Source organism: Harpia harpyja, chromosome 12 (genome assembly GCF_026419915.1).
Source record: "Harpia harpyja isolate bHarHar1 chromosome 12, bHarHar1 primary haplotype, whole genome shotgun sequence".
Classification (NCBI taxonomy): domain Eukaryota; kingdom Metazoa; phylum Chordata; class Aves; order Accipitriformes; family Accipitridae; genus Harpia; species Harpia harpyja.
Genome location: NC_068951.1, coordinates 4,552,657 through 4,578,591, shown reverse-complemented (window position 1 = coordinate 4,578,591; position 25,935 = coordinate 4,552,657). Strand labels below are relative to the sequence as shown.

The 25,935-nt window shown below is 48.3% G+C and overlaps 2 protein-coding genes across 4 annotated transcripts in view; one reads left to right on the top strand and one right to left on the bottom strand.

The window, feature by feature from the left end:
- Positions 1 to 1,659: 1,659 nt before the first annotated feature.
- Positions 1,660 to 6,316, bottom strand: TLCD3A (TLC domain containing 3A). Its single transcript, XM_052804680.1, has 5 exons — positions 6,060 to 6,316; positions 5,459 to 5,542; positions 3,182 to 3,395; positions 2,890 to 2,985; positions 1,660 to 2,377 (listed from the first exon to the last, which is right to left on the bottom strand). The coding sequence occupies exons 1-5, from the start codon at positions 6,179 to 6,181 to the stop codon at positions 2,108 to 2,110; spliced, it is 786 nt and encodes a 261-aa protein (XP_052660640.1). The 5' UTR covers positions 6,182 to 6,316; the 3' UTR covers positions 1,660 to 2,107.
- Positions 6,317 to 6,499: 183 nt separating this feature from the next.
- VPS53 (VPS53 subunit of GARP complex) overlaps positions 6,500 to 25,935 on the top strand; it is a 69,474-nt gene continuing 50,038 nt past the window's right edge. For 2 of the 3 annotated variants that reach the window (XM_052804661.1, XM_052804660.1), the window contains exons 1-4: positions 6,500 to 6,621; positions 9,447 to 9,527; positions 10,637 to 10,686; positions 11,508 to 11,574. In XM_052804661.1, coding sequence (XP_052660621.1) covers positions 6,538 to 6,621; positions 9,447 to 9,527; positions 10,637 to 10,686; positions 11,508 to 11,574 — 282 coding nt within the window. In that variant the 5' untranslated portion in view covers positions 6,500 to 6,537. Of the gene's footprint in view, positions 6,622 to 9,446; positions 9,528 to 10,636; positions 10,687 to 11,507; positions 11,575 to 18,158; positions 18,254 to 25,935 lie in introns of those variants that run through there. The other variant, XM_052804662.1, reaches the window with a different exon arrangement.

Below are 25,935 nucleotides of genomic sequence, written 5' to 3'. Positions count from 1 at the left end.
GGTCTCGATCGTTAATGTAACAGTAGTGTTTCTGCAATAACTGACCGAGTGTTGGAAGAGGCCCTTTATTTTACTCTTTCCAGAATACAGCTGTGGCTGGGACAAGATCCAACACCCAAAAGAACCAGGTCTCCCAGAGCTCAGGCGTGGTTTTAGCCAGAAGGAAAGGCACAGAGCGGCCACGGGGCTTTGGGCACAAGTGGCTGCAGGGGGGGCTACTGGGGCCACACTGGTGCAGTACGTGCCCCGGAGCAGGGGACCCCCAGGCAAGTGTGGGAGGCTGCAGGGAGGAGGTGGCTGCCCTGGCTCACGCTGGCTGCAGGGAAGGAACTGAACTGCTGCTGACTTGCACGTACCCGCAAGGCTTGTGAATCCTATGGTGCAGGGCGGGCTGGGAAGCCTGTACCCATTTTGCTGTGACTGACGGTGGAAATGGGCTGAACTGGTGAAGGACACAGCTCGGCGCCCTGCTCGGGGGTTGCTGGTTCCTCTTCCACTGACCCGGTTCCTTCTCTGCCAGCCCCTGGCAGATTTTGCCTCATGGGGGACTGGGATGGGGCAGGAGGGATGGACCGTACGACCGGAGCTCGGGCTGTACTGGTACCCACAGGGTGCTGCCAGGGTTGCTGGTGTCGGCTGGAGGGAGAGCAGGGCAGCGTGTGCCATTCGGGCTTTCAGATACCCACTGCGGGGATGCGGGGCAGATAGAAGCAGCTGCAGTTAGGGGAGGGGGTTGAAAGTTGCATCCCCTGCCAACAAAGGGCTCTGCATAGTGCCCAGAGACAGGGACTTAGCAGTCTCCTGTCCTCATCCTGCCCTTCAGCCGTGGGCGCTCTGCCCTGCCAGCATCGCTCTGAGACAGCGTAACCGTTCCTCTATCCTGGTGTGAGCTTCTCTTCGCCCCAGCCTGCTGGGGACACCAGAGCCACCCTCGCCTGGGACTGTCAGCCACAGACACCAGCAGTTGTAGTGAAAAGCACCTTTGGGTTAAGTGGAGTCTTAAATGAGTTTGAGCCCAGCAGCAGTGGGAGGTGAGAGGCTGAATGCAGCTGTAGTGTAGGGGCGAAGTCGGTAAAGGTCAGGAACGGGCTGTGCAGAACCGTGCCGGGGCCTGGCTCTGCTCTCAGCTGGAGGCTGTAAACCAGAGCGAGTTGGGGCTGCGGCAGATTCGGCACGCGTCTCCCCCAGTCCCCGGTGCTGCGGACACAGCTAACGGTCGCAAAAGTATTCCAGACGCCTTTAGAAGGCCTTGAACAGAATAAACAAGAAGACAAAAAAAAGAAAGATGCCAGTTAGAAGAACACAGGTGCACATTCCAAGATAAAGGGAACTTGGCACGAAGAACCTCAATTCGGCAGTTTATCTTAACCAATTAGGCTGAGACAAGTTTTGCATGTTTTAGTTAGTATAACCAATTGTGTCCTATGTTTAGGCGCGTGTACAGAGTTAGTATAACCAATTGTGTCCTATGTTTATGCGCGTGGACAGAGATAGTATAACCAATTATATTTTAGCTTTTGGCGCGTGGACAGCTGATGTTTAGCTTGACAAGGTATATAAGCACGCTATTTGGGCAATAAAGGGAGAACAACTTTAACCGTATCGGTGTCCGGTTGTTACTAGGCTCACGTCTCCAGATGGGTCCCTGCTACACCCCGGTGCTGCTGCGTGGGGCTGGGCACGTTCCAGCATCACCTCCGCTGCTGCCTCCGGGGCCGCAAGCTCCTTCGTGCCTTGCCAAGCTCAGTGCTGGTTGTCTGGCATCAGCCCTTGTAACAAACCCCTCTCTTGTAACCGTTAGTTCAGTGCCAGTATTGAATCCCAGAAGGAATGTCGTACTTATGGGCTGGCTCCTATCCCAGCTCCCACGGGTGGGAGGACACAAGGCACTGGAGCGGTGCGGGAAGAAAGCCTTCCTAGCCCAGGCTGGTGCTGCCTGGCACAGCGGTGGAGACGGAGAGGCTGCTTCCAGCTAAAAAAGCCCGATGGCATCGCTGCTTCCGCCGCTCTGCTCCCGCGCTGGTCCCCACGGTGCTGGCAGCGAAGGCGAAAGAGCTGGCGGGGGGGGGCTGACCCTTTTCCAGCCCCCGCGCTGGGCTGCCGGCCGTTATCTGCTTTTGTCAGCGGGTGAGCTGCCGTAGAGTCGGGCGGCTTTGCGGCAGATGAGCCTGAACCAGTAGAGCTGGGGGGCGATGAGGGAGGCGTTGGCTATGTTGCAGTGCAGGGGGATGCGGAAAGGCACCATGTAAATGGGGATTCCCACCTGCCTGGCGTAGGCCGCGTACATGAAGGGGAAGAGGAGAATACGGCAGAGGAAGAAGGTCACCAGGATGATGATCCCGTTCACCTTGTGCAGGAGCGTGTCCTGCATTTCCAGCTGGGGAAGGAAGAAAGGTGAGCGTGGGGTGGGCGCTGGGTGAGCAGCATCCCATTGCTCCTCGGGCACCGAATGTGCTGGGAGCATGGAGACGAGCACCCAGGAGGTACGGATGAGGGGGAGCATTTTGGAGGGGGCAAGAAAGTGGCGTGGGAAGGGACGGAGGAAGGCAGGGAGAAGGGAGGCGTGGGGGGCAGAGGGCTGGGGCAGGAGGGACCGTGGTGCAGGGGGAAGTACAGACAGGAGAGGGCAGCACTAGGACACGGCACAGCCCCCAGTTTGGGGATGCCACTGGGCATGCTGCTTACTGGGGGAAAGGGATGGGAACCCAACAGGAGGCTGGGAGGAAGGCAGCACTGTGGGGGAGCTTGGGGTTACAGCTGTGGGGCTGCCCCCCCCTCCAAGACCCCCAGCCCAGCTGCTGCGTGAACGGCGGCTGATGGAGAAGGGCAGGGAAAGGGTACGAACTGCTGTGGGGTTCCCAGCCCCGAGCCCCGTCCCTCCTCACCTACCTGCATGAGGATTTTGCCCAGCGATACGAAAGGCGTGCTCAGCTCTGCTATGAAGATGCAGCCCACGAAGAAGTCCCCCAGCTCTCCCCTGAAGTGCTGCAAATAAAGCCAGCGGTGAGCATGGGGCCTTCCCGGAGAGGTGGCCGGGAGCTAACCCCGAGCATCTCCAGGGGGTCGCGGGCTCCCGACCAGCAAAGATGCTTTGCCAGACACAGCCTCGATCGCAAGCCCTCGAAGCCACGCGGGGTTCCTTGCGAGGGTGGGCTTCACGGCAGCCGTGCCCAGCCCTTACCTGGGTGATGGGGGTGAGCACGATGAGGATGAAGAGGTGGTGAGTCACCATCAGCCGCTCCTGCAGGAGGAAGCTCCGCACGCTGGCCAGCGAATGCTTCTTCTCCGCGATTCCCCTGTCCCGGCTTTTGTGCCAGTGGCAGAGGTACATGACGTAAATGTCATAGGTCATGTAGGGAACGAGGACCCAGACGTACTCTACGGCCAGCCAGTGCCTAAGGGAGGAGCAGCACACACAGAGGCGTCGCAACGGCTCCGAGCGCCTCGCGATGCTCTAAAAGGTGGAAGAGAGCCTTTAGGTCTGAAATGGAAGCAGCGGATTTTGAAGCTGATGGTAAGCTGAGAGGTGTCAAAATTTAACTTGATTTGGCTCAGCAGAGAAAAGGTACCTGGTACGCGTGGTGGACGCCTCCTCGGCGAGGCCCCCGCTTCGCGCTTGGCCGTGCCAGGCACCGAGCTCGGCCCAGCCAAGCACAAACACGGCGCTAACGGGAGGATCTTGATTAGCCCTACAGCCGGGTGTTTGCCGTGCGGGCTGCGGGCACAGCACCGCTCGGGATCCAGCACTAATCCAACACCTCTGCAGCAGGTAATCTTCTCCCCTAAGCCCTGGGACACCCAGAGCTGATGCTTGGTAGGAGAAAAGCTCCAAGACTGTGTCCTTTCTGCCTGCCACGCTGCTTCGGCTGGCTGCCTAACCCAGGGAGCAGTTGGAAAGCACCCAGCGATCTCAGAGTTAATGAGAGATGCCTGGCCTGGACTTGGGGGAGTGAAGTGCAAAATATCTAATATAGGCAATAAACCCCCGCGAGACGTTTGTCTGTTGGGAAATAATTGCAGGCAGCTGCCTGTTCCCAAAGCATGTCAGAATCCTGGTTGCACAATCCAGGCAGCAGCAAGCCCTGCTCTGCAGGGAGACTGGGCTCCTTAAAAAGTCCTGAGTGAAATCACACCGATTAAAAAAAAAACAAAACCCACCCTACGCTGCTGCTTAAAGAAATGTAGCTTGGGGCCCAGAAAAATCTGCTTTTGCTCTCCTGCCATCTCAAGAAAAAAACTGTTGCATGCATTCCTGTTCCAGACAGAAAGATGTAAGTGATGTAAAGCAGGGAGGGGAAATGACCAGCTATTGTGTTTGCAAAACTTGCCCAGGGCTTTGGAGGGCAATTATAGTGCCAGCAATAAAATGATTGTCCGCCTGTGTAAATAAATTGGCAAATTTTACTGCAACCTTTGTGATGCTTCCCGGCTCTCTGTCTTGCTGTCATTCTCCGAGGCCTTCCCTGCTGAGCACTGGGCTGTATTTCCTCCAGATTGAAAGAAAATCTAGGTCTCCGACCACAAAGTGTTCGCACAGAGCTGCTGGTGTTGAGAGCACCCGGGCAAGCGCACAGCTCCAGGGAGAAGGAGGGCTGCTGGCAGCACCTTCCGTCCGTGTGGGTCTGGGATTTATCACCCGCCCTATCTACACAGCAGATGTTTTATTTTAGAGCAAAAAGGTAACTCATTAGACTGCCTGTGTTGAGCAGGACCGAGCAATTTGGATAGATCTCACTATCTAGAGCAAGGTAGGACATTTCACATCTGTGTATTAAAGACAAGTCTGCCATGACCGAGAGGGCAGCCCTCCCTAAAATCTGGTGTGTGATGGTCAAATTCCAGCTCAGCATAATTATAGTCTTCCCTCCTACAATTTTCTCTGCTATTCTGGATAATAGCTCTGGTTTTAATTCTTCTGACCCAGATTGTGCTATCATTCCTGCCGAGAGCCACTTCTGGGGCAGTTTATCTCGGAGCATTGAGGACAAGGCGATGTGATTTTCTTTCAGAGCAAACTCCATACTCATCTTCTCATTTCTGGACTCCAGAATCCATTTGGCACAGAGAAGGCGATGCACCTCTAAAATCAGATCTCACTAGGTCTGCTTGACTCGTGAGCAATTTCAGCTTCCAGCAAGGAGACTCCCTACCCCTTTAGAAGCGATGATGTCTTTATTTTTTTGCTCATCTATGGGCCCACGTTACAGCCCATCCTGAGGACGAGACCCTCCGTGCTAGCAGAGCGGCCCCAGGTCTGAGCGCACTGAACAAGCCAGCGTCTTTTCAGGGGGTGTACAGCCAGCGCGTTGCCCAACCCTTCACCCAAAGGGGAGGAAAGAGGAACATGAAACTGGTTTTCCTCTCCCCTTTGTACGTGCAAGCCTTTGGCATAAAATATTCCAGCAGCGAGCTGGCCGGGCACAGCCTCCGCGTGCTCCTCGCCCGGGTGCTGGATTACCTGTCGTACACCACGTCCTTGCAGTTAAGGACAACCGTGATCCCCGACACCGTTGCCATCGTGGCTTGGACCGTTGACACCAACCTGAAACCGAGAGAGAAGAAATGGGTCACCCCAAATGTCGCCCCAGAAGGGCCGAGGAACGGGGCTGCTGGCCGCGGCCCGGTTGCACCAGGAGAGCCGGTACCACTTAGACGCCTACTCCGTGCACACCCCGAAAGCCTTGTCAGGGCGAGGAGGAGCTCAGCCCCCGCTCCCGGGGCTCCCCGGGACGTGGCTGGGGTGGCCGTACCGGTGAAGACGGCGGGGGCTCGTTTCCAGGTCTCGTCCCTTCCACCCCTGTGGATCACCGGTAACCCCGGCCCGTTGGTTCCCCACGGGCAGAGCTACCGGTCCCTGCTCCTCTCGTAGGGTCTGGGCTCGGGACTGCCGGGGGGTCGGGGCACCCCCCCCCCCTCCCACCTCCTCCCGGGTACCGGCTCCCAGCCGCCGGGGCTCGGTGCTTTTGGGCCGTCCGGATCGCTCCGGCTCCCGTTGCCGATCCCAGCCCGCCGTGATGAGTAACCGGTGGCGGAACGCCTCCCGCCGATCCCGCCCGTACCTGCCGCTGAGGAGGATGCGGTCCTTGAGGCTCCATCCCGGGGCGGCCCAGCGCAGCAACCGGATGCAGAGGGCGAAGAGCCCCGGGAAGAAGGCGGAGGCGAGGGCCAGCGTTCGCCACATGGGGACGATCGTCGCCGCGTTACCTCCCGCCGCCGCTTGTCAACAGCAGGCCGGGCGGCGGGAGGCTCCGGCTCCGGCTCCGGCTCCGGCTCCGGCTCCGGCTCCGCACCGACCGACCTGCCCCGCCGCCGGGACGCGCCCCGCACCGCCGGGCAGCAGGCCCCGCCCCCTCCTGGTGCAAACCCCGCCCCCCGGGAGGGGAGACCCCGCCCCCACCGCGAGGCGAGACCACGCCCCTCGAACCCCGCCCCCACCGTCCAGGCCCCGCCCCTAAGGGCCCGTGCTGTGGGGCGGGAAGGGGGGGGGTGTCCTCTCGTATCCCGGCGTGCCGCGCGGCCCGGAAGCGGCGGGCCGCCATGGAGGAGGACGAGCCGGAGCTGGCGGCCGGGTTGGAGGCGGCTCTGGAGCTGGCGCCCGCCGTGCAGGCCGCCATCGAGCAGGTCTGCCGTGGGGCCGGGCGGGAGGCCGGGCGGCTGGCTGGGCCCCGGGGCGGGGCAAGGTCCCCTCTGGTGAGGGGCCGGGTGTGGGCGCGGCCCGGTGCCCGCTGTGTGAGGGCCCCGGCGGGCTCCCTCAGCGAGCTCCGGGCTTTCCGCTGCTGGGCCTCGGGAAGCCCCAAGCTGGCCGTGCTTGGGGGAGGATGCGGCCCCTCCAAGCGTGGGGAGAGAGCCCCTTGGCCCCCGGGAGGGGGCGGGACGGGCTCTGCCGGTGTCCTGGGGCTGCGCCGGCCCGGGTCCCCCGGGTCCCGTTAGTGCTGGGGGGCTGGCACCTTCCCCTGCAGTGCGAGGGCTGGTCCTTGTGGTCGGCCTCAGCTGAGCATATCTCATCTAATTGCTTTTCCATCACTGATGAACGCGGGGCATTGACTGTTCTGCAGCCGGGCACGCCTGTTCTCTGTCTTTTAATTGAGTATTGTTAGTCAGTATGTAAAGCATCTTCATGGAGTCAAGCGGCCCGCGACTCACTTGAAGGCAGGATAATCTAAATGTCTTGGCTTGACTTTGGTGATCAATATTAGGTTGCAGCTCAAGTCCTTAAACGTTCCCTGAAACCCTTTGTGGCACTTGGAGCCCAGCAAAAGTCCATGAGAACCCGGGGTAAAATCTCGTGTCCGTTGGAGTCTGACTGAGCTCGCACTGACTTCAGCCAACCCTCTCACCTGAAGAGCTCTTTCTTGTAGTAGAAGTCTGTGGACAGCAACAGCAGCTGTCTCTCAAAGTATCGCTCAAATAAGTTTTCACACTTTCTTGAGTGTTGAGGCTTGTGGATCGCTTTTGGTGGCTTTCCTCAAGGTACTAGGGCAGACCGTGGTAGCTGGCACAGCATCTCAAGTGAGCCCGGCACCAGCAGGTGAGGAAGGTAGCGCAGTTTCTCTATGGGTGCTGTGCCAGCTTTGGAATATTACTGCTCCAAAGAAAGAGACATCCCACATAATCTTGTCTTTGCATGGGGTTGGCGCACCTGGCTGTAAACCATTGAGTAGTTTTTGCTGAAACCTTGAGAGCTGCTAAATTAAATGCCACCTTCTAAAGGAGACTTGGAACTTGTCCAGAAAAAGAATCCTCTGCACTTTACAGAGCCTTTATGTTTGAAAGCCAGAAAAGCCCGATGTGATTTCTAACATTATACAACCAGAGTTACCTAATGACATTTTCGTCAAGCACAACATGTCTCTTTGCGGTAAAACATGTCTTTTAGAGACAGTCTTGGCTTAAGGTTTCGAGCAGTGGACAATCCACCATATCTCTGGCTGAGTTATTTTAACAGGTAATAAGGCTGTAGGCAGATATTCACATCCTGAGCAAGGGGAGATGTTGAGGATGACACTGTCACTTCCTCACTGGCGCTTTCCAACCCAATAATCTTGTTCCTGTGTGTGTTCCTTAATCAGCTTTGGGCAAAACCTGCCAGGTCCTGGTTAAATGAGCAGAACTGGCTCAGCTGGCTTCTGCCTGAAGAGGGGTAGGGAGCAAACAAAGACTGGTGCTCCCCCAAACATGGGGTGGTAATTTCTGGTTAATGGGTTGTGACAAAGACCTAGGAGTAGCAACTTCTTTAGCTGGTATAGGTGCCTGCAGCATTGATCTCTATCTGCTGTTTGAGGGTGGAGTTCCTGACTAGCCTTTATCTTCCATCTGGCCCCTTGCTTCAGCTGCTCTTGATGCTTGTGGAGATTTGGGATTAACTGAATCTGCAGTTGTGAGCCCAGAGCAGGGCAGGCTGTTTGTGATGCTGCAACTGCGCTTTTGCAGTGGGCTAATGTCAGAGCATCTTCCTCACTCGGGCATGGCCTCATGCATATTTAACTGCTGCCTGCTTCTCCTTGGCCACAGGAGTGGCTTTGGGAAAGCTGCTGAAGAGGCCTATTTCAGGGAGAAGTTGCTCTCCTTTAAATGGTCTCGCAAACCCACTGCTTTCGTGCTGCAAAATGTGTAAAACGGTGTAAATGCTGCATGTGACCAGGGTGACCTGCAGAGGTGATGCTGGGGTGTGAGCTAGGCAGGGTTTTGACCATGTAGTGCAGAGCTGATGGCTCTATAAATGTGGAACAAATATGGTAGCAGAGAAGGGAAAGCAGCATATTTTAGTCTGTGGGGACAAAAAGCAAAGCCTGGCAGCTGCGTTTGCATCGTTTGAGCTACTTCCAAGGAGAGATGAGATTTGTTTGCACCACAGCTGCTCTTTTCCCTTTTCCGTGGGTAGGAAGAATCATTCGCAGATTCTGCTTCTCTCCCTCTTTTTCATGTGAAAGTGGCAAACCCAAGTCTCCAGAGAACTTGTACAACTATTTTTTAATTCATTTCCTAGTACATGGCTGTGAAAAGCAAATCCTCCATCTCTCACCATGGGGCCTCGCAAAGCCCAGGCAAAGAGAAGGGCAATGCCTCAGCGCGGAGGTTCATTTCCAGACAATGGCAAAAGCATCAGAATGGTTTGGGATGCATAATTAATGACTCGTGTGTCTGGGGAATTCCTTGCACAGCATTGATTGTGCTGGGGCTGTATGTGGAAGCACATGTGTATATTATCTGTTTACCCGGGCTGATACCCACAGGAATTTTAATAGGTCAGAGACCTACAGAGCATGTAGGTGTTTTACTCCTGGGCAGAGGGCTGACTGCTCTCCGTGCATGCTTGTTAGAACAATGCTGTGAAACGTAATCAGAAGTGGATGCTGAAGTAATTAAAAGCAGTAGGTACTCTGTAAAGTTACAGAAATTAATGGTGATGTATTGTTGATTGTATTTGTTTTCCTCCCTCTCTTCAGGTATTTCCCAGCCAAGATCCGCTGGACAGAGCAGATTTCAATGCTGTGGAATATATTAATACTCTGTTTCCCACTGAGCAAGTAAGTAGTGCTCACAGCATGGTGCGAGGGGTAACCTGATAGTAAATGACTGAAGGCTTGTTTAAACCTGTACCCAAGCTTTTCTTCTAAACAGTAGCACAGGCAGCAAGACTATAACAATAATCACTTCTTAAATTCGCATCTCACGAGGTTCACTGTCATTGTGTAGTTTCTTTCCATCCAAAGTACTCGCTGCAGTAAAAGTCCTGCTTTGATCTGTAGAAATAAATTAGTTTTCTGTAGAGAGGTTTCTCTTGCAGTAAATTTCATAACTTGCTGTGTATTAATCATTGGTGAATCCTCAGAGGTTTCAGCCAAATAAGGCGGTGTTGCCTGTGAAATGTCACTGGAGAGTCATCCATGTTTGAAACCTATTGTTTCTTTTGAGATTTGAAGAATGAGATTGCCATGGGCTCATATCCATACTTTGTCTTCCCCAAATGAGCCCCAGGGGCAGTTTTGGACTAATCTATTACAAAAAGGAGGTATTTCTGCAGCTGAAGTTTGGGTTGTGAGGCAGCTCCAACATTTACCATGTTTAAGATCCTCTGCAGCACTAGCTTTTTTTGGGCTTTCAGCTGTTTCTAGTTAATTTGCTGGTGGTGCTGGCTTGGCTTTTTTTCCCTTTGCCAGTAGTGGAGAGCTATTTCCCCTGCAATACCCCCACTACAGCTCCCGCAGCAGCCAGGCCTCCTCCACCCCATGCGCTGTGTGTCCGGGCTCTGCAGGAGGGTCTCTGCCCAGGGAAGGCGAAGGCTCTGTCCCCGTTGCCCACTGGAGGTCACTGTCACCACGGTGTTTCTGGAGCAGCTCTGCAGACAAGGCAGGGCTCAGGGCACCCGGCTTGCTCAGGGCTGGGTGGGAAGTGGGAAGCCTGTGGGACCTGCAGGGCTGCAGCCTGGCCTGCCCTGTCTTTTGCTGCTCTTCATTATATGACCTGAGGAGCAGCTAAGTTGCCGTTTGTCTCAGTTCCTCCATCTGGAAAACAAAGTCATTGCTCTGCTCTTTGTAAAGTGCCACACATGAGGAAGTGTTAGGTATCACAGCTGATGTGTATCGCAGTAAAAGGTTCCCCATTTCACTTATCTTTGGTTTTTTTCATGTTGTAGTCTTTGGCGAACATCGATGAGGTTGTGAACAAAATCAGATTGAAAATAAGGTAAATGTTTCTCCATTTCATTGCATCTCAGGTAGCGAGTAGTCTGGTTGTCACCGAGGCTTCATAAATACAGCCTTTGCAGTATAGCTGATAGGAATTCATTTGCTTGAAAGGCTTGAATATGATCAGCCTCAAGTCCAGTAGTGGGACAGAGACAAAAATGACTCCCTGTAATTATAATTCTTTTTATACTTTGCCCCTATTGTATATTACGTGCCTTTCAGTTATTTTAGCTGATGGGTTGCAAAGTAAAGCTTTGAAAAAACAATGAACTGAGAATCAACAAGTACCAAATTTTAGTACAGTCTGAAAGGTGGGAGAACAAACTACCCAGAAGATTTGGTTGCTGAAAATTTATTCTGTTTGTGAGGTCATAATAGCAATTGTAAAACCTCTCATTTTGTACTTTTTTAGTGTCATTATTGGTACTAAAAGTACAAAATAAATGTAATTTTGCAGGAAATACGTCAATTTTCTGTGCAGTCTGGCATTACCAACCTGAAATGATTGAGACAGCACTTTAATATGTGGAAAGTGGAAATGAAAACGGACAAGGGAAAACTGACAATATTGCTTAAAGGAAGAGAAGTGCAAGAAACCCTGATTAAATTAGGAAATGGGTTTTTATTTTTGCAACAGAAGTTTTAAATTATGTAAGATAGTGATGTCCTACAGAGAGAGAAGAAAAAAAAAAGGTGAATTTAGCATTGGTAGCACCAGCTTTTTTTATTTTAAATCTGTTCTGTAGCTCTCAAGGTTCCCACAATTGTTTGGATCAGGCATGTAGAGAATGAGTTTGACATTACAGGTTCTTTCTCCAGGAGGTTGGATGACAACATTCGAACTGTAGTGAGAGGACAGACCAACGTGGGACAGGATGGCAGGCAGGTATGTGCATCTCATCGCCGGTAATGCCAAGGGTTCTCATCTTGCAATGCTAAATTCAGGAATGGCTCTGGCAGGCAGAAACCCACTTTTATTGTTAGGGAGGTGTTTCTGCTGTCTCTTACACTAATGACTTTGTGAGCTGCTCACTCAACAGCTGTTCTAGCCTGCTTTCTGATCACCCTCCAAAGGGAAGTGAATGAGAAATTGATTTAAAAATCAAAAGCAAAACCAGGAGGCTTGCGGTTGTGCTACTCTGAAACTAATGATAAAACAAACAGGATTAAATGGGTACAAGCGCATTTGCTAGTGAGTAAGGATCAATAAAAGGCTATTTAGCCTTTTAACGAGGTTGTTTGCCAAAGCATCCTGTGTTGCTAGTGACAAAGCCTGATGACTGACTACCAGTTCATCTTGCATGTCTTATTCAGCTACCAGGTTTTCACTTGTCTTTTGCTTGACAGATGTGTTTGCTCTGAGTACACTGTTGAACAGCGCGGCCATGGCTGCAGTGTTTGTGAACACTGAGCTTGGTCCATGTGTTAATCTGATTTTCAGGTATCACCCAGCGCTGCTGTATTTCCTGTGTCTGTTCTGTTTTATACCAGGAACATTAATGCCTTGAATCATCAATTGTGCTGCTTTCTTCAGTGTCAACACTGACTCATCTTTTTAATACCACATTTAAGACTAGTTTCCTGGGATGGGGTAGTCATTCCCTCACCAGCATGGTTGGCTGTATTTCCCACTTCTTGCTGCAGTAGCCATTGCCATATATTTCTAACCCTACCTCTGCCACAGAGTCAGTGGCCTTGAGTGAATTATTTAACTTATCTATGCCTTTGTATTGCTTTCAAAAAAGTGTGAGATGCTTACCTCTCCTAGCAGAACTAGTTTAATACTTGCTTGGTTGCATGAGTACTGCTATTAAACTGGGGATGTGCTTGGGATGTGGCATATCTAGGAGTGGTGCTGCCTGTAATCACTGTGCAGGGATAAGACAAGAAATCAAATGGGGAGGCAATTGCAGAAATTGAGGAGGGCGTGGAAACTAGTGCAGTACTTGGAGAGTTTGGATATGATTGGAAACCTGGTGCTGTTGTAGCCTTTTGGGCTCATTCGAGGTGACAAATGCAGAGAAGACCACAAAAAAGTGCGATCAAGAAGAGCTGTGGCTGAGAATTGCCCGGAGTGCCTCAGGACTTGCAGGTCCCAAGGATGAACATGGTGAGAGATGAACAAAAGCGGTGCCGCGGTCAGCTGTGCTTGCAGGATAACAAAAGTGTCTTTGTGCTGTGGAGATTCGGCGAGCTTTGTTTAGAGCTTTGCCTTATGTCTGTGCTTTCTCACTCTTTAATACCTTTGAAGTTCTCCAAAGCATGTACAGATGGACTTGGACAGTGTCCTGCTCTGAAGTACTGCGGAGGCAGGTCTGTCTGTGTAGCCCTTCATTTAGTTTGGTTGTAAAGGAACCAATTAAACTCCTGTCCAAGTAAAAACCTTCAAACATGCATGTGTATGTGGTGTGTCTGTACAGGGTATCTTTCAAGTGGCCTGGAGCTGCAGTTATTCACAAATATTCCTGTATTTAGCTGTGAATTTTCCCTCTCTTTGCTGCTTTGCAAGGCAGACTTTTAGACAGACACCAGAGCTTGCAGTTGCACGAACTGACTGCATGGGCTAAAGCCAGACAGTCTCCCAGAAGTGTAACAGTTGTTTCTTACTTTAAGAGATCCTAACAAATACTGAAACCATTCAATTATTGAAAGTGTTAGTTCTCTGGTAAGAAAAATTGTTTGACTCTGACATGCTGCAAGCTATTTTTTTCCTGAGTTTCTAATCCAAGTCCACCATTTCACACTTGTATGTGCATTTCATATGTGAATTGCTGGAACCAGACTGTTAGAGTGGTAGGACTCAGCTGGGTCTTGAAGTTTAAAGCAGTAAAGGAGCGTCAGCAAGCTCAGGCCTTGCATGTTAGCTGGTTGGAGGGACCCGCAGCGGAGGAGGTCATTTTACAGTGCTGGGGAATGCTTGAATTGCATATCAGTTTGAGATGAAATTTTATATTTGTCTCCCCAGAACCAAACAGAGGAAACCTAGAAGAAACTTTTGCTGTTCCTGTCACCCCCTGCACTGCTTTCTCTGAGTAGTGTATTCTGTGTGCTAGCTAGGGGAGTGAGGCAGCCTTTTTCACATGACCACCCTGTTGACACGCGATTGTGAGGGTGAAAACCTTGCTTTTCAGCTTCACCTGCCTGTTCCTGTGTGGAAGAGTGCCTTTGTTTTACCAGCATATCAGTGGAATCAAGGACACTTAGAAATGTTAAGTTTTTGTAGAGCAAGAGGCCTGGCTTCTCCCACTTTGAGAGGAAAGGTTTCATTTTGCAATGTATGGTAAGAAATTGTTTTGAAACAACAGAAAGCAAGGTGCCTTTAAGACAAGTCAGTGCTCTGCTAGGAAGGGAGTCAGTGCTACTGAAAGGGGCTTTTTTTCCTTATTTACCTTTTCTGGTAGTAATTTGTAGTTTGGTCCCACAGTAAAATTAGGTTCTTTCATCTACTGATCTTCTATTCTTATTAAATTTGTAGGAAATTTGTATCCTCAAGACCAATATTTCCCTGCTGAATTTGATTGAAGCATGCATACATACATGGATAGATAGTGTTATCCTGTGAAGCGCTCTCTTAGGAAGCCTGGGATGAAGATTGTTATTGCATTTTTTCATAGTAAGCAGAACTGCAAACCACCCTTGATTAATAAAGAAACAGTTAGCAACCAGCTTTTGCAATAGGTTTGAAACAAAGCTTAAAACAAGCCACAGCAAAAAGTTTACTCTTCAGATACCTTTTCCCATTTATAATGCTTTCTTAGCATATGAGATGTCTATAACTTGTAGTACACAGTACTTGCAGCAGACTAGCTTTTGAAAAAGCCATTCCTGTCTTTTGACTTACTTCCATCCCCATCCCTTGACCCAGTGAGACCCCAGAGGAACGATGCAATCTGTCATGTCCTTGAAAGCGTGTGCTGTAAATAAAAATGCATATGAACTCTGATGTTGTAGCTGCTTGAATTTTGGTGGGAGCTCAGGACACTGTGTATTTATTGCAAGATTGGACCTGGGAGGTGTTTTACAAAAGCGTCTTTCCTTCAGTCACATTCTGTCCTAACAACTCGTGGTACAAACTGTAATCAGCGTTTGCCAGAATCGCGTGACTGCGTGGTGCTGGAGCTAGAGGAGCTGTTCTTGTCTGGAGAGTAAATAATAGTTTTCATAAACATCCTTTCAATCTCTGACTTCCTTCCAAAGGAAACACAAACCTCATATGCAGTGATAGAAGGAAAAAAAGTTGTTCATTAAGTCAAAGCAAGCCAGGAGGGGCTTCCCTGCTAAGCCCCTGCTCGTAGTTGTCTGTTAGCTGTGCCCTGCCTGCCTCGGGTTTGCGTGGGGAGGCAGAGCTGCACACACGAGCAGTTGCTATCCCTGCTGCCCTCGCAGGTGACGGAGCACCGCCTGCCGTGGGTGCGGAAGCTTATTCAGGAAGCTCATCTTTGGCTTTTCCATCTCCTGTCAGCCTTGACTGCCAAACGCGGGGTTGGGAATCTGGTGGAGGCTGTTGGTTCAAGTGCTGCTGAAATCACTGGGAGCTGGGACCTGCCATCAACCTATCTAATCTCTTTTTTTGGTAGCATGTTTGGAGACCAGTGATACCGGGCATGTTCCTAGAAGACAAGCTGAGGGTATTTAGGCTTTAACGGCTTGCTTTCTCTTTGGGGAAGGGGTAGTTTACCAACTGAGCCCAGCAAAGCAGCTTTCCCTCTCCTGCGGAGGAGCAGTGCTTTACTGAGCCTTGTTGAGAGCTGCACCTTTGCAGCTGTCCAGGAGAGGGGAGCCCAGCCTTGTTTTTGAGACCAGGGTAACGTTTTACTGATCATTGATGGTGAGGGAGTGCTGCCAGCAGAGACACATCTGAATAGCGCTGCATGTTATTCTCCCAGTTAGAGCAATCTAAATCCCAGTAAGACCAAGTGGGGAACATGCGGTATGCAGCTATGGGAATGTGCTCTCCATGCTCCTTAAAGAAAAGGAGACCTTAGGGGTAGCAAATTCAAAATCCTAATTGTGGTTCCAGCCACTGTACTCCCTGTGATCCAGTCTCCTGTCCCATCTGGCTGGTAATGTGGCAGTGGTAATGATGGGGATAACACTTCTGTGCTCCACCTGGGTGCTGAGATGATTGAGCAGGTCTTCAAGATGGAATTGTAGGTACGAGAAGGATGTTAAGAGTAGCTTTTTATAGTCAGTCTTTAACTTTTAAACTGTTTCCTGAATAGTCTTGATCACATACACATGTTCGTATAAAATAGTATTTAGGTGTCTGAAGAAGCAGATTCTAAATCTAAAAATAAAGTCGATCAAATAGATGTGGCCCCAAAAGAGTTATTTAAGCAGCTCTAAAGACAGGAATGCTCCCTTCTCCACAAAGCGTAACGTTTCCCAGTTCAAAGCATCTGCCTTTTTGAAATTTTGCCCTAGAATTTCCTCCAAATGTAAAAGCCTTAAAATAGTCTGGCTCATTTGGCTTCCCCTTCCTGGTGCGATATTTCAGTAAAATCTGTAGACAATACCATGAACTTCAGAAATTATCTTGCTAATGATCCTTTTATGGGAGGAAACAACAGTCGTGGGTGGAACATTCCTCTGCAGGGCGTAACAAAATTTTCCTTGGGAGTCCCAGACTTGGGCTATTTCGGATGCCTTGGGAGAGGCTGGGAATGCAGGAGCTGCTGTGCTTCAGTTGTAACAATATGCGGTTCAAGCTGTGCCTGCAGTTTCTGGGGAGCCAGTGCTATCTGATTTTTCCTCTCTAAAGTTTTTCTCAGAGCTGCTGCTGAACTGGAGTCTGGGCTGACCTTGCTAAGAGCTGCAGTCCAGTTGTGGCATAATTTCCTCTCTGCCCTAGGGTGTAGTATAAAAAGTTCCCATAGATTTTTCCACTGAGTGTTTAACACACTCCGTACGGTTTTATTTGTCACTCTTTAGTTGTGTTTATTGCTAAACCTTCTGCATGGACTGGCAGTAATTTTTTTGACAGTTGCTGACATGCCTTTACTGGTTGTTTGGCTGAAGCTGCTTCACCTATCAGGCTTTCGTCCTTGTAATAAAGCAGCCTCTGCGTTTGCAGTCTAGTTTAACCCTTGACAGTATCTGTGCAACCAGGACATGGGTGCCCAGGTCAGTAAAGGTGAGGCAGCTTTGTACAAAATGTATTTCCGAAGGAATCGAGAATTATGAGGAATGCCAAGATCTGTGGCTTTATAGTTTGAATCTAAAAAAAAACGTATTTCTTTCTGTTATCTCTGGACTATCTTTCACTTCCTGCCCTGTGAGCACAGGTGCATAAAGTAAATGACTGAAACTGAATGAGTAAAGACTGTGTTTTAAAGAAAAGCTTGGTTTATCACTTAGTATCTCCTACTATATTAGGGTCTGGCTCAATTAGTGCAAAACCAAAGTTAATTGTTAACGAGAAGAAAAAAGGGATGTTTTCTGGGCTGGGAGAAGCCTTGCATGTTTCTGATGGCTGAAGATACTGGTTGATAAGTTGGATTGCTTTGGTTGGCTCCTGCTTCTTTGCTCCATGAGAACAGAAATATATTTTTTTTTCATAACTATAGCAGTGCAAGAAAAGAGATGGCAGCTGTTGTGGTTAAAGAATACAAATATCTTCTTGCTGCCCAGCCTGAACCCAGCACAGTAGTAGACAGTTCAATTAGCCATCCCTTCCTTTGGTAACCAGTGCTGTCCTTTCTCGTTGCGTGTAAAAATAAACAGCTCTGCAGCTGTGGGGAGGCTCAGACTGCCTGCCCTGCCCTGTGTGTGAGCTGCAGTGTCTGGCAGTGTTTAAGCCTGTGGCAGGAGGAGGATGTGTCTGGCATAGAAAAAATGCCCACAGGTTATTGGGTTTGACAAGGTCATAGATGGACGTATGTGACATACTTTTGGGGGTTTTTTTGCTTTGAATAGAGATCAGGAAACACTTTGCAGAATCAATATAGGGAGGAAGAAAGATGAAGATGGACGGTGAGCAGAAGAAGAGAGTGATGCAGGTGCTGCATGTGGCAGAGAGCAGTGGGGAATATGGTGCTCTCCTGCTGATGGGGTCATCCCGGCTACTCAAGTGCCCGTTTAGCTAGCGGTGTCCTGAGCTGCAGGGCAGCTGGTGGACGGTGTCACTGGAGTCAGCGGCTTGTCCTCTCCTCAGCCCTGCGAGTGCTGGGTTGCAGGCAGCGTCAGCCCGCCAGGCAGCGTCAGCCCGCCAGGCAGGGAGGTGAATTTGTGCACTGTTTGCATAAACATCCTTAATGAGCAGCACTGTTGCTTCAGCCTCTCTTCTTACCTCCACCTGTTTGTGTGAAGGTGGCTTTTTTGACTGCAGATTGTGTTTCACGCTAAACTAAGGTAGTCAGTGCTTTCAGATCTCCTACCGTAGGCACTTTTATTTCATTTTTTTATTTATTTAAATATATGCTCACTTCCAGACATCGAATTGCACGCTGCTTCCTTGGCTGCAGGGCCCAGGTTCGGCTCACGTGGTTGGTGTTGATGTGCCTCTGCTGCTGGGACAGCGTTGACTGCCTTTGCCTAAGCCTTAAGAGCAGACGAGGAAAATCACCGTAAGCTCTTAATAACTAATTAAGCCTAAGTCTATAAAATATTTGGGGGCTTTTTTGTGTCACAATCCCTGATGTTGTAGGCACCATCTTTGAATTATATTCATTCTCTCCTGCATGGCTAAGCTTTATCTCGTGGTTTTTTGATGAATGGGTCATTATTCTGAAATATGAGCAGACTAGTGTTAGATTTCAGTACGTTTTAGAGATGGTGAATGGATGAGGGTTAAATATTGTGTCTTAAGCTGTGTAATTTTATATATTTTAAAAAAAAAAAGGTCATGCCACAGATTCTGTAAGACTCCAGTTGAGTGATTAAAGTCCCATAATATTCTTTTGTAACCGATGAATAATAAACAGAAGTTGAGCTGCCAAAATAAATCAAAAGTGAGTTTCATTTAGAGTCATCTCCCTAGTGAATTATGACAGTTGGACAATGTCCTTCCCATGTTAGAGACACGGTGAGCTTTTTCTAGCCTAGAACATGTTTATTGAAAAGGGTTTCAGGTGATTGGCATACCAAGAAGAAATAGTGCTGTTTATTATCCTTCTGGCTACTGGCCATGAAAACTGGCATCTGCAACTGTATGAAGAGGTCAGCCGTAACTTTTGCCATCTGCTGCAAAGCCTGGTTCAAGGCAGAAGCAAGTCTGAGCTTGACCTTGCCTTGTGCTTCTGTATGGAAAAGCAGTGGATGCAGCCTGTCACCGTCCTGCAGCCTGAGGCTGGAAACTGGGTCGTGTTTTGTACTGGCAAAAGGCACGCTTTCTTGCTGGTGGCGTTGAAGACAGCGCAAGCTGCAAAGTAAGACCGGACTGTTCCACAGCCAGTGCTGTTTGGTTTTGATGCTGGCAAAGCGAGAAGCCCAGCCTGAAAACGCAAATCCTGACAACAGGCAGGAGATTTTGTCTTACTGTGGATCTCTTTTTTTTTCCTCCTCTTTTTTTTTGTTGTCTCACATTTTTGGTTTGTGGTAGTGTTTGTTCCAGCTGTGCTACCTCTGTGCTTATGGCAGGTGAGCTGTCAGCATTTCCACTTAGAAATCCCTACTTGTAGGGTTCATAGTATGATTGTCCATTCCCCCCACCTATGTTTTGCCTCTAAGGTCTCAACCTAAACATGAATTCATCTTGCAAAATCTGATGCAACTAGAGTGGTTGCTAAACTTGACCCCCACAGCAGTCAAGTGTGGCTCTTATATTGCAAATATGACCAAAATGCTGCCTGCCGTATGCAAACTCATCAGCAGACAAATTGACTGGAATCCCTCAATCATTTACAGACTTCCTAGGCAAATTGAGTGTGCAGCGCTCCCGATCAAACAAAAACAGGCAGCTCGGTGCTGGAATGGAGGGTGAGCAAAGGAGTGGGTCTGCGTGACTGCCTGCAGCAGCCGAGGGCAGTGGGTTATTTGGTGCCTGGAGGAGAGGCCCTGAAAGACGAGGTGTGTTGTGGGCATAGGGAGGTGCAGTAAACTGCTGCAGTCAGGGTGTAAACAGGAATGATGTGAAGGGCAGAGACTCACGGCTTTGCTATTCTGAAATAACAAAGAGTGATAAGGGAAATAATAAGTGTCTGCACGGGGGAGTTTCTCCTGCGTGATAATAGTGTTTAATGTGTTGAGCAGGGCTGGGCGTGGGAGAAGGCTGTGGCCGTTCACCTGCCAATATAGAGCTGCTTGACGAAGCTGTAGTAACCCACCATGAGGTCCGAGCATAATGAAGCTAAAGGCTTTGCTAGAGGGTTGTGCAACTCACGCAATTAAGGTTTAAATGGCCATGCCACTTGGGTGCAAATTAGATGCATGACTGTAAAACTTGTGTAAAATTACTCACTGGAGCAAGACTGCTAAAACCACTGTCACTTACAGCATATCACTGCCTTTCTTCATAGTGCAGGCACCAGTGTGCAGGGCTGGGCAATGCAATAAAAAATGACAGCTCGGGTGTTGGACTAGGGCAGGAGTGCAGTTCAGGAGTTAAACTGCAAGGTTTCAACCAGCACAACCTGGAAATCGCCTCTCACTTCACCCCCTGTGTCTGTCAGCGTTTGTGCAGCTATTCAGAATGTGGGTTGTGATTTCTAAGCATGATTTGGGAGGTTAAGTGAAGGGGCAATAGTAGCAATTTTAAGCTTGGTCCAGTGTTGGACATAATCTGCTTTGTTGATTTAAAGTGTGCTGTGCAGCCTTAGTGGTTAGGATTGGAGCTGATGACACAAAACTCTATTCCTTAGTGACAGCTGTAGTAGTTGTGTAGTATTTGATGAACTCCTAGGGTAGAAATCTGCTAAAATCAAACCAAGTGCGATGAGCCCTTCAGGTTTGTCTGCTCAGGGAAATTAGCTGGCACAGCTGTGGTGCAATATCGTCCTGCTCTGACAGACAAGCCCTCTCGGCTTCAGCTGCAGTGGTTTATCCCTAGCTGTAAAACTTAAGAGTTTTCTCTAAAATTAAATCAGAGTGAGAATCAAAATATATTTCCACCCTTTCTCAATCTGGAGGGACTCATTTGTATGAGGTTTTAGTGGCAGAAATTGTTAGGCTGGTCACAGTGTGCAAGGGTTTCTTTGAAATCTTTGCAGCTGAGACTCCTTGGAGAATTGGGGATGGGAACTTATTTTTAGTCATGGTCTAGATTTTCATTGATCTGGGTTGTAAGTGTGGCAGCAAATGAAAGAAGCATTAACGCTCTGTATTCAAGACTGGGGACTGATCCAGGAGCATTAAATTCTCAGCGTCCTGACCACAGCCCAATTTGTAACATTAAAAATACATTTGGATGCTGTGAATTTGGCAGATGTGTCAAGTGTCTATAAAATACTTAGTAGAGGGCAGCTTTCTGATGTGAGTAATAACATCCAATTGAAATATATATTGGCTAGAATCAAATAAAACTAGCATGTTTTCTAGCACAACACCAGTGAGCATATGGAAACCATCGAGGTATTTTAACCATTACTGGGGACAGAACAGTGTTAATTCAGTTAGTCCCCAACCTCAGAGTTTCCCAAGCAAGCAAACGTCCTCTGAAAATTTGCTTTTTCCTGAAGTGAAGGGACATTTTGTAGTAACGCACGGGCCTCTCTCAATTCCTGTTTGTGTATTCCCTAGTACTTCAGTATCTGCTTGCACAAGATTCCTGATAGGATGAATAAGGAGGTATTTAGAAATCAACACACCCACTAATGAGACACCACTGCTGGATGGAAGCGGTGTGACAGCTCCGTACCTAGGCTGGGAGGGGAAGGAGGAGGCTCCGTCCGTCTGCAGCGGCTGTGGGGATTTGGAGAGACTGGCTGTAATTCACTGAATTGTTTTTTTGGCTTGAGTAGTGTTGCTAGTGCTGGTTTTGTGTGTGTTAATGTCAATCTGGTACTGTAAGTTGCTGGAACATAACCTTTTAAAGGATGCTTCACTTCAACATCTAATGAATTAGATGTGGTCTTGTCCCACCTCTCACTTGGGTTATTTTCTTTCCTCCTTTTGCTGCTTGGAAGATCTCATGTGAAGAGGCGACACAACTGATGATGTGTGGACTGACCTTAGAAGTCGCTTGGGATAATGCCAAGTAAAGCTATTTTTTAGGCAGTCTTTTTCTTAGTGATTAATGGTTTAACTCTGCTCCCTATTGTTTTATATTTTGTTTATTATATGTTTATTATTATATGTTTGGACTCTTTTCCTGTTGCATCTCAAGGTGAAGAAGGTTGGAGAGCTGTAGCTGATTCATGTGCTACGTTTTTCCCTCCAGCTCTGGAGAATGTGTTGCAAACCCACGTAGCTCCCTGTCTGCCCAGTTTACCTGGGGTCTGGCTGTGTGCTACAGAGTTGGGTCTTCCAACTCCTGTGTGTGGTTTCTCAGTCTTCTGCATTTCATCGCTGCTGTTAACACAAGAGCAGGGGAGCTTTCACTGCATAAATACAGGCTGGCTGAGAAATGGGGCTGGCTAAAAATACATTATGTTCTTAAACTGGAAGATCCCCCTGTGTGTTCCCCCCACCAAGAACTGTTTTTTGGGTCCCTGCTTCTGCGGGCGCTGGGGCTGTACCTCCCCAGGTGCTATGCGTGGAGCTGGACAGTGCTCTCGCAGAGGCACCCTGCCATCGCCTGCTTCCCTCCTGCGGCTGGGACACGCTCCTAAACCCACGCCAGGGCAGGAGATCAGACACGCTACACCAGAGGAGGAGGAAAGTGATCCGTAGCCGAAGCCCGTCTTGTATTGAGCGCTCTGTCTAGAGTCTCTCGCTCTGTCGCTGGTCCTGCCCTCTGCTAAATTTACTGTTGTCAGAGCAGCTGGGGTACCTCGAGGACAAATATTGCAGAAAAAGCCTTTAAGTAGTCGTGGCTGCGGTTCAGACACTGCTGACTGATGGCTGTGCCTCTCTTGGGCAGTCGAGCCCTGTCCGCACCGTAGTTCTCAGCTGGTGCCTGGCATTCAGGGACCTCAAGGTTGCATAAAGTTTAATAAATAATGCTGATGGGTTAATTGTAGCTTGCAGGCTCAGTTGTTGATTAGAGTCATATGGTGTTTTTCCAGTACATCGCAACCTTAATTTCAACATCCTTGTTTCATATAACCACAACAGATGATGTGTCCAGTCTCTTTATTTATTTGTGGTCCTCTGCCCCTGAAATGAACTGCTGTTGTAGGAAAGGAAACACAATAACTCAACTTCTGTACGCAGTTTGGGGGTGTGTACATTTACATGTTTCCCAGTTGCACTGGCAAGGAAACCAATAAATTAGTAATGCAAGGTGAACCCTGCGTCAAGCCAGAGATGTAAGATGACTGGATGTCGTTCATCGTGTAAACCAGTTATGCTGGAATAAGAGCAATTTGTATTCTCTCGATATTGTTTTGGTTTTAGAATTTCTGTCCAAAATAAACCATCTATTAATAAAACAATAACAAAAGCAGTAAGAAAATGCTTTTAAAATTCATGATTCAGTGTCTTAACGGGAGCAGAGTGTGAAGGGAAACACATTCTCTCCAAGATACAGTGTAGCCTTTAACATGGCTGTGGTTTCCCCTCTCCTGTTTTACAGGTGAAAGAATAATGGTTAGATACATTAATAAACTTCTATATTACACCTTGAACAATTAGACCTACTTTCGTGCCCTAGATGCTGGTTTCTTATCCCTTACTAATGAACACTGTTTATCAAATATGAGGTGTTTTCTTAAAACTGAAGTTTGTATTTCCTTGGTTTTGCTCTTAGCTTTACTCTGTCTTTATGGTGATGTGGAAGGTGCAGATTTTTCTCCATTATTTGTGAGTTTTCTTTATTTCCTTCCTCTACATGCAGTATTTTACTTTCAAATGCTGCAGTTGGAATGTTACAGCCAGAAAGGTTTCATTGCTTTCTTTAAAAAGAACCGTAAGAAAGTTTAACTGTAGACTTTGTGCAAGAAGTAACACTTCTAATTTGGTTCTGAACTTCCCATCAGATCTGTCTGTCTGACAGTGCCCTCCTGACTTAAAAAAAATAGATTTTCACGCAGTGTTACTTTCAGCAAATCTTATGTATGTTTGAAGAAATGTTTTCATCTCTAAATGTAAATTATATAAAAAACAAGCACATTGATGAATTAGTATGTTCTGACTCAAGTAAGGAATATGCAGCTCTTTTTTAGGAGAGTAGCTAAAGATTTATGTCTTAATGGCCAAGCAAATATTTGGAAACAAGTTTTAAGAAATGAAATGAGTGTTTATGAGCAATTCTGATTTACTCAAGTCTGTTAAGTTTGCTGTTGAGTTCTGTGTGTGTTTTCCTTTTTTTTAACAGTTATGGAAACGTATCCCCTTCTCTGAGAGATGCGATACAGAACTCGAACAGAATGGCAGCTGCTGTTCGGTGTCTCCCCCACATCCCAGCCATGTTATTTTTCACAGCAGTGGGAGACCACAGTTCTTTAATTCATCAGATGGGGGTAGAGTGCATGTTGTCTCATTTGTGTTTTTCCAGAGTCTGTAAGGAGGTAAAAGCTACAAGGGTCAGGACCAGGTGATGACACCAGTTTGCCTTATTTTTGGCAGTTTTAAGTGTATGAGAACAAAATCCCATTTTACTTTGGTCGGTGTTCCAGGGGCAGTTTTTAGGTGGGGAGTTTGCCCACGGCTGCATGTGCTGGTTTCCACCAAGTGCAGAGCAGTGAGCAGCAGGAACATGTTCTTCAGGTGTAAACCAGTTTCCTGTAAATAGTCTCTGCTGGGTTTTGTCACAATATTATTAAATAGCACTGTGAGCCGTTAGAGAGATAGATCGAGTGTGGTTTCTTAACAGTGAGCAAAAGAGAAACTGCTGATATGTGGGCAGCTAGAAATCCTTGTTTGGGCCATTATCCAAGGATAAATTATGGGCAGTAACTTTGGAAAAGGTCCCTATATTCAAGTAGATGTTATTTTATCTCATGAGGAAAACCGATAAGGCAGTTTTCCTTTTGTGGATAGGGATTTTAATGTAAAACCTGTAAGAGCTGAGATGGAAATCCTCACTCACAGTATTGTTTGCTCTGAACTTGGTTGCTGAAGGCTGTTGAGAACAAATGGCTTTGAGCTGTGTATTGATGCTAAAAACAGCAACTCAGATGCTCTCTTCCTTGGAGAGCAGGTTAGAGATGCCACCCCCAAGTGAAAGGATTGTGGTGGAAGGCTGGTGGTCTTAGAGTTCAGCTTGGCAGTCATGCCAAGGAGAGCTGCTGTGGCTGTTGTCCGAGCCTGGATCTGAAAAATTAGTCCTAGGAGAGGGGAATGAGATCAGAGATGTGTCTAGGAAGGGTACGGCTAGTTGGGAATTTGGGGTGGTCCTGCTGCGTGTCTGCATTGCTCTGTTGTGCTGCGTAGCATGTAGGACTTCCCCGGGCTCCTTAGGGCTGATCCTCCGTACTTTGCCTCCCAGTGGTTCTGTGGGCATGGGATCCTCACAAATACCTATCCCTGCAAGTTGGTTTGAGATGATCCAAAGTTTGAGTAAGTTTTGTGAGATTGCCTTGGCTTTGGATATGAAGGAGGATAATGTCTCTTTCTGGAGAATCTTTTTAATTGGCAGGATAAATCCTCTTCTCTTCTTTTGGAGAGAACAGCAGCTCTGACTTCCCTGGGATTATGTAGAGAAATTAACATTTAACATTAGTGCTGAAGCGAAGGGAAACATAGCAGTTGGCGTCTGTGAAGAATTTTAGGTTGACTTTTTTTTTTATACAGACCTATCCAAATCTCAGAACATGCAGGACAGTTGCTGCTTGCTTAATAGCCCACTTGAGTAATGTGCTGCAGCCGTGGTCTGGGACTGAGTACAGAGGCTATAGTTAAATATGTTGAAAGGAGCGTTCTTGGGTTTGCACTTAATCCACATGTCTTTAAATGGAAGAGAAGAGAAAACTTTATTCTAAAAGGTGGCTAGGCTGGACCCAAATGAGAAGGTAGGTGGTGGTGTTCATTTCTGATATAGTTGTCCCTGCAGCACATTTGTGTGTTCATTTCCCTTAGTGAACATGCTATATGATAGCTGTGTGACACTAATAGATAAAGTGTTAACTTTCACATGATTCAGAAGATATTTCAGAGGAGACTTTTTTTTCCCCTCTGGAAAATGAATTATAAAACGTTTCCAACTTTTATACTTTTATTATAATGCAGCTATGTTCCAGCAAAAGCTCCTGGCAGATAGTTTGCTCATACA

Bases quoted from the DNA above. Each gene is read 5' to 3' on its own strand.
- TLCD3A (XM_052804680.1), bottom strand. From the start codon at position 6,181: ATGTGGCGAACGCTGGCCCTCGCCTCCGCCTTCTTCCCGGGGCTCTTC. The intron at 5,543-6,059 runs GTACGGGCGGGA...TCTCGGTTTCAG, and splicing joins CGCATCCTCCTCAGCGGCAG to GTTGGTGTCAACGGTCCAAG. The intron at 2,986-3,181 runs GTAAGGGCTGGG...CTTTATTTGCAG, and splicing joins TGCTCACCCCCATCACCCAG to CACTTCAGGGGAGAGCTGGG.